Raw genomic sequence first — 8,528 nt, 5'->3', positions numbered from 1 at the left:
ATTAATATTGCTCTCAAGTTTGAGAATATTCTATGTTCTTACTTCAACGTTAAAAACCCATATTTTAGTAACAGACATAACAATATTTTTTGAACAATTTATTGCTTAAAAATATTTTTTAAACTATCAGAAAAATTTAATTTCATTTGACGATATATCTTTATTTTCTTATGAAAAATGCATAAAAATAAAAATCTTTATAGCTCACAAGAGAGAAATTCGTAACACAATAACAACGTTAGATCTATGGTTGTTTGGCCTTACTTCAATGTTGTACTTTTTCTAAGTTTACTTTTTTGACAATACCACGAAAATAAATTGTATACAACACAATACAATAACACAAAAACCATCTATAAATACACTGTATTAAATTTAATAAGACAAAATTTCAGAATAAACATTCTATAATTGTCTTAAAGATACTTTTATTATTGAATGATGGAATATATTTTGGTGTTTTTCAAAATTTATTTTTAAAATATTCATTACATTTTAATTATTTTACCTTATATTTAGGCACAAATTCAAAAATATCGTTTATTTCAGAGCACCAAGAACAAAAAAAGCACCATATTAAATGAAAAAAATTAAATTAAATTTTTGTAAATGTTCCAACATTATTACAATTATCATCATTGCGAATTTTTCTACTTTTATATCGATTTGAAAGGTCAACATTCGATTTTTGTCCATTGAATAATGTTTTTGTCGTATTCTCTGAAGACTGATGTTTTTTCCCTAATCCTTTTTCTTTCTTGCAGAAACATAAAACCACTCGAAAATAATTTCTGAATCTAAAACATAAAAAATAAATNCAATACAATAACACAAAAACCATCTATAAATACACTGTATTAAATTTAATAAGACAAAATTTCAGAATAAACATTCTATAATTGTCTTAAAGATACTTTTATTATTGAATGATGGAATATATTTTGGTGTTTTTCAAAATTTATTTTTAAAATATTCAAATAATTTTGATACCTTTTTCTTATGACTCGTCTATTAATTTTTACGTTTACATATTTAGACACGGGCAATAGATTTTTATGTTATTATTATTTGTAAATGCTTTAAAAAATTATATCGTTTAAAAAATATCTGTGTTAAAAATATAAATTTAAATAAAATTTATATTTTTAACACAGATATTTGAATAATAATAATTTTCTAATGCATAAAAAGTTTTTACATTAAATAAAATATAACAAATTTTTTGGTTGTGGTAATATACAAGTAATTACGATATTTTGAAAACTAATACGTTTCTTTTTATTGTTTGAATGTGGGAAACACCTGATTATTAGAAACTGCTATAGGTTTTGAACAACCGCATCTTTAACCAATAACAGATTAGTATGTCTAGTATTCATCTAATTAGTGATGAATATTATTTAAATTTTTAAAAAATTCTAACTACTTGTAGAATTCCATAACCAAAATCTTGTATTTTTCTATTGTACAAATTATGAAATACATTGCATTAAATCTCGTGTAAAGAGTCACTGCACACACATTTCTTTATACAGTCCCATAAATCTTAACCCACAGGAAAAATTGTTATAAACGCAGTTGTTCGAAACTGATGCTTCTTGTTGCACGCACGAAGTGATAAGATGATGTATATTGTATTGTACAGTTCAGGAGTATTAGATGTGCTGTATTGATAAACAACACGGATTTGTTCTTTCAGATCATTAATTGTACGTAGGCATGTTTTTGTAAACAGTGGATTTCAGTTGATCCCAAGAAAAAAATCTAGATCAAGTACAGACAGAGTAAGATTTACACGTAAGCTAAATAAGAAAACTGTGATTTGAAGTTCACACTAGAGAATATAGTTTAAGATTTCACTTTTTAAATTCACTAGTTAACAGAGGGGAAGATTTCTTATATTTTACAGTTTAGAACCATAATAAGCCCAAATACGGATCTAGATATAAGGGCTTGGAATGAATCTCCATTCTAAGCCCTTATATCTATGAGTACAGGAAATGTATTGCTGTACAATGTATCCCATTCAATTTCTCATATATTCCAATTTCTACAATGGAATCAGACTTATGAGACATTTTTCATTCTTTATATTAAAATATTTATTACATATACATTTTTATTTAATAACCTCTTAAATTTATAATTGCGATTTACCTTTTGTTCATCCAATAGTATACAATAGGATTATACATTGAATTTGACATTGCCAACCAATAAATACTTAAGTAAATAGGCTGCACATACGGTGTATATTGAAAATCTTTATGATGATAAGCGTAAAGAAAGTACACGTGATAAGGTAGCCAACAAACTGCGAAAAGCAGAACTACAACAATAAACATCTTCACAACCTATGAAAAGAAAAAGTAATGATCTTTGAGAAGCTATTTAAATGTCAACCTTATATTTTCATTTATTATTAGTCTCAACTTAACCAGGCAAAATATAAGCTAAGAAAATAATGAAAATACTAAAATCCAGCTGATTAAAAATAATGTGAACAAAGTTGTATACTATATACTTATCATGTTTTTATTATTTCAACAAAGTTGTTATATGTTTATATTAAATGTTTACAATTATAAACCACAAGACANTCCCCGGAGTTTGCACAATATATTTTTTTAATAAGTTTACTCAAATAGAAAAATTAAAAAACGTAATTATTAATAAATTGTGTGATTAATTTTAAATAAAAAAATAGCAAAGCTTTACAAATAAATTTAAATTCCCAAGAGTTTTCATTTATTTTTCAATTTAAATAACTTATGAATTGAAATAAAATTATATTTATTTGATTGATTTTTATTAGATATTAAGTGAAGTTAATGTATTTAAACAAAATGTTTAATTATCTCATTATAGTCTTTATCATTTTTGAAAATGGCAATCTACTTCTGAGACAGCCATTCTCCCAAAGGATACAAATTGAAACATAATAAAGGAATTAATATTTCTCCGTTTTTCCCATGATTTAATTTAATAATATTACTTTTAAGAAAATTAAATGAACATAATTTTTATTATAATTTAACGAGTTTTTAGTTTATTAAATTACTTTAATAAATAAAAAATGGCATTTTTTTTATTTTTCAATGCTGAAGTTTCTTGAACAAAGTAATTCGATATCTCGCAAGTAAGTCAGAAATTGCCACGCAAACCGAAAATTAAATTGGAAATTATTTTAATAAGAAAGAGTAAAAAATAATTTTAAAAAAATTGTGGTTATTTGCATAAATTGGAAATTTGAACGCGAAAAACTCAAATCAAGTACTCAAGATTTATGAAAATGAAGTTTGTGCTGAAAATTTTGACAATGTATTGTACCTAGTTCGAGTGACAGCTGGGTCAGTTAGAATAAATATTATTAGTTTAAAAAGAGATGAAATGTATACGGTAGGACAAAAAATTATACTTTAAATATACCAAATCACTTACAAATGTACAAAGTGATTCGGTATATTCTTACATTTTTATGAAATAACTTACATTTTACATTTGACATATATGAATTTCAAATACCCATTTTGCAACTTTAATGTATTATCATCAAAATGTATCGATAAAACGTAATATAATCTGCTTGTTCAAATGGCATCGATGGATTTTTATATCTTTTATCAAAGGATAACTTTCCATTACTTTCCATTAAATTGTAATTTTATTATTATGTTTAAATAAAAAATTAACATGTAGACAGCATAAATTACTTTAATTTATGCTGTCTACATGTTTAGAATATTCTTTTTAAAAGTCATTTAAAGATTAAAAAAAGAAAAACGATCACAAGGAATAGAATATGTGTATTAAAATATTATCGTTTGTGGGAATGATGTAAAGATTATTAAATTCATTTAAATTTTCAATTAATTATAAGCGAAAATTATGTAATTATTACATAATAAAATTAGTTAATTATTTCTAACTAATATAGTATAGCCCAAAATTCAGTTAACCGTTGTAACAACTAAATTGGTATTTTATTCAGATAAGTAATCATAAGTTTGCCTTGTTCCCATAAATTTTTTGAAAAAACACATTGTAAGTTTAGTTTACGATTTGTGTTCAGAAGGAAACCTGAAACACACGGAAAAAACACGTTAACTGACTTAGGGCATCTGCATATAAATTTTATACGTAGAATTGTGTACATTTATGTAATGAGTGATCCAAAAATTAGTTAACCACTTAAGTTGTAAGACTAAATAACTGTCTTATTCTTAACTGTACTTTTAAATCATGTTTCCATCGATTGTATGAAAAAGGAAAACATATTCTAAACTCAGTTTGCGATTTATATACACAAATGTACCACACTTATGTATAAGAATCGCACAGAATACTAAACCACATGAAACAAAACACGGTTACTCGTCCTTTGGGCCACCCTGTACAGTAAGTTCTAAGCAATAAAGTAAATTTATTAGAATAAAATTAATTAATTACTTATTAAATAATGTTACTTTAATGATAAAATTGATATACCCTTTGCTTAGATTTTACTGCTTCTAGTTGAGGAACTGTCAGTTCACCTATACCTTTATTTCCCCATAGATTTTGGCCCATCCATGTATAAGTGACGATCATAAATATCATGGGAACTACATATGTTACGAATAAGAAAATTATATTGTAGCTGAAAAATAAATTAAAATATTATTAATGAACTTTAATTATATTTTGAAGCAATAATACATAATTAATATTTTAAAAAATAAGACTAGAGTTAAATAATATATAGGCGCGAATCTTGATTAAATTTGTAAAGATAAATGTAATGTCGAATTATTTTAATTAATTCTCTAGAAATTATGTAATAACTTAAATATAATTAAATATATTTAATAATTCTACTCCTTTTATAATGTTAGTTTACAGTAAAAATATAAAGATATCGAGCTTTAAATATAAAAATCTCCGTTATCTAACAGATCAATCATAAGACAAACTCATAAGAAAAGGAAACGCAGTAGGATCATTGACCCAATCGATGAAAATAATAAATAATATTCAAGTATTTAATATTAATTCTAGTGTTATACAGTAAAAAACTAATATTTTTTAGTATATTAACTTCTATTATTGTGCAGCGTACATGTTATATGTAATCCAGAAAGAGCAATTAATTCCAAAAATATTTAATAATTATGAAAGTATTTCTTTATCCGATCGCTTCGTTATCTTTATTCGTGAATACAAATGACTCACTTTCTACAATTTCTTTCGAATTTTTAATGAAATTAAGTCATAAAACGTAAGTCACAAACTTTGATAATGATACTTTTTACTTTGTAATCCATGAATAACAGCTCTTCTATTCACAAAGTGATTCTTCTCTCCTTAGTTACTAAAGATGTATTAAAGATTACTGCTCTTCCCGCTGTGGAAATGATAAAGGCACTCTAATTGGCTGATAGAATTACACGAGTAACAATTGGGATCATGTACAGGATATGAAATCATACAATACATGTTGCTGTTTGTTCTGTACTGTTTGTTCATACNTTAATTAATTCTCTAGAAATTATGTAATAACTTAAATATAATTAAATATATTTAATAATTCTACTCCTTTTATAATGTTAGTTTACAGTAAAAATATAAAGATATCGAGCTTTAAATATAAAAATCTCCGTTATCTAACAGATCAATCATAAGACAAACTCATAAGAAAAGGAAACGCAGTAGGATCATTGACCCAATCGATGAAAATAATAAATAATATTCAAGTATTTAATATTAATTCTAGTGTTATACAGTAAAAAACTAATATTTTTTAGTATATTAACTTCTATTATTGTGCAGCGTACATGTTATATGTAATCCAGAAAGAGCAATTAATTCCAAAAATATTTAATAATTATGAAAGTATTTCTTTATCCGATCGCTTCGTTATCTTTATTCGTGAATACAAATGACTCACTTTCTACAATTTCTTTCGAATTTTTAATGAAATTAAGTCGTAAAACGTAAGTCACAAACTTTGATAATGATACTTTTTACTTTGTAATCCATGAATAACAGCTCTTCTATTCACAAAGTGATTCTTCTCTCCTTAGTTACTAAAGATGTATTAAAGATTACTGCTCTTCCCGCTGTGGAAATGATAAAGGCACTCTAATTGGCTGATAGAATTACACGAGTAACAATTGGGATCATGTACAGGATATGAAATCATAAGTTATTACTTTCATACACGCGAATTTAATTACTTTGTAACATTGAATACTTGTATTATCAGAAATATAAAAAGTAATTAATTATTAATTATATGAGAATTTTATAAGTAATATACATTCTACATTTTTAAAATTGTAAAATAATATTGCTTTTATTGTTTGCATTTTAATTAGGTTTTGTGGTTGTATTTTAATCTGAGTTTTTCTGTTGTTAAAGGGGATGGTTGGTAGTCACAAATGTATATTATATATACAGTTCATATACACAAATATACATACATATACATAATATATCGCAATTACTTAAGGCTATAAAATAATTGTGTGAAAATTGAAAGCATTTCAAAAACAAAAAGTCATAGGTATCTTTAAATTAGAATAAAAATTATATATTATATTATAATATATTCTAATTAAAGGTACTTTACAGTACCTATGACTTGTTTTTGTTTTTGAAATATCTCAATTTTCACTCAATTATTTTATAGCCTTAGGAAAATCGCAACATTTCTTTAATAAGTTATTTATGTTTCGTAGTGTAAAAGTGTAATAAATTTTCAACTTCAGTTTTTTAAATTTTACACTTCAAGAAAATTTAAATAACTTTGTTAAAATTGTTGATTACTTACCATAAAACATGTTTAATTAATTGTTTTTACTATCAAAAATATAATTTTTTTTGCTTCTCGAACTTATTCTAAGGTAGCTTTTAAATTTAAAATAAAAAGTATAAAAACTAATTTTAAAGAAACTCTTTTTATTTAAAAAAATGAATTAAAACTAACAGCGTGGGGCGCTTATGTTTAGAAATATTTTTAGTTACACTTTCTATTATTTTTTTGGTCGTTCCAAAAGCGCCCCATGCTTCTATTTCTGGTTGCATAATACATAAGAACACTGTGAAAACCGGTTAAAAATTTTATTTATTTTTTACTTTTAATGCATTCGTGTGAATAAAAACATTTTTTTAAAATTTGTTTTTTTAATATATTTTTATTTTTTACTTTTTAGTTTTATGTATGTAACACTGAATAGCATCTAACTGGTTTAGCATCTAATTTAAATTACATTATTCACTGTGAGACTAATTTTTTGCTAAAGTTGTTTGCAAACTCTAAAAGAAATATTGTCATCGGGAATACATTTGTATGAAAAGTCTCAATCAGATCGGAAATTAGGAAGTGGATGAAAATTGACAGAGATTTTATTTAGACACAGCAAGTTAATAAAAACCGTATACTAATAATATAAATTTTAACTGTTTTTTGAAGAGTTTAATTCAAAAATTCTTAATTAAATTAATTTAAATTCTTAAATATCTGTTAATATATTCAACAGTAAACAATTAAATTTTTATAGAAGAAAATTTAATTTTATTATAATTAAATAAGAATTTTTTTGAATTGTTTACTAGAAAATTTTAATTAAAATTGAGGAAAAAATATTTTTTGGATATATTTATCTGATAGAATATTCAGAGTGAAAAAGAATATTTCATTAGTTTGTGAGTTTAAAATATCTTTAGAAAGTAGCCGTATAATCAAATGGCATTATTTTTCATTTTATTTCCAGTTACGTAAAGTTTCAATTATTTTTCTAGCAAATATTTTTATCTTGATGTAGGCATCAATATAGTGAATATTTTTCCAATTTAATATAGCGAATATTTGGCATCGTACACCTTAGTATAGAGAATATTTTATATCTTAATATAGATCCTAATCAATAATATAAGCAATATATTAGCACTGAATATAGATAGAAATTACATTTTTTCACTCTATTTACATATAAGTTAATCAGGAAAGATTAAAAAGATATGAATATTAAATTATTTTTTTAAATTAAATTTATCCCCCGGCAAATTAATTCGAGTATTTAATAAAAAATAATTCTTTACTACAAAAATTTTAATTAACAATATTAACAAATCAGATTTAATTATTTAATATAGAGAAATTTAATGCTTAATTACTTTTAATAAAAAATTAATTGAGGAATATTTTTTAATTAAATAAAGTATAATTGATAAATTAAAAACTAATATATTTTAATATCTTAATTAAGCATTTCTTAAGGTTTTATATTAAAAAGATGATAATAGCAATAATTTTATCATTATACTTCACTTTGGTTTTTGTTATTTAAACTGATACTAAATCGAGTATGGCGTTAAACCGAAGTATCTTAAACAATAATTTCTGGTACTTCGATTAAGGTCTTTATTAATATACACATATTCGGTATATTTTAATTTTTAAAATATTCTTTTTATAAATATATTAAATTTTATTTAATGTATTTATTATTATTTAACAAAACATGCAAATAAAATAAAATTGTAGA

At 23.7% G+C, this 8,528-nt stretch overlaps 1 protein-coding gene across 2 annotated transcripts in view; it reads right to left on the bottom strand.

Annotated features, from left to right (window-relative positions):
• Nucleotides 1-525: 525 nt before the first annotated feature.
• LOC111626646 (tachykinin-like peptides receptor 86C) overlaps nt 526-8,528 on the bottom strand; it is an 80,508-nt gene continuing 72,505 nt past the window's right edge. For both annotated transcript variants that reach the window (XM_023370097.1, XM_023370098.1), the window contains exons 3-5: nt 4,489-4,639; nt 2,158-2,354; nt 526-797 (exon numbers count right to left, since the gene is read on the bottom strand). In XM_023370097.1, the coding sequence (XP_023225865.1) occupies nt 596-797; nt 2,158-2,354; nt 4,489-4,639 (550 nt within the window). In that variant the 3' untranslated portion in view covers nt 526-595. The remainder of the gene's footprint in view (nt 798-2,157; nt 2,355-4,488; nt 4,640-8,528) is intronic.

Source organism: Centruroides sculpturatus, unplaced genomic scaffold (assembly GCF_000671375.1).
Source record: "Centruroides sculpturatus isolate CEXI.00-Female unplaced genomic scaffold, Cexi_2.0 scaffold342, whole genome shotgun sequence".
Taxonomy (NCBI): Eukaryota; Metazoa; Arthropoda; class Arachnida; order Scorpiones; family Buthidae; genus Centruroides; species Centruroides sculpturatus.
The sequence above is the reverse complement of the archived record's forward strand: the minus strand, read 5'-3'. Positions and strand labels throughout refer to the sequence as shown.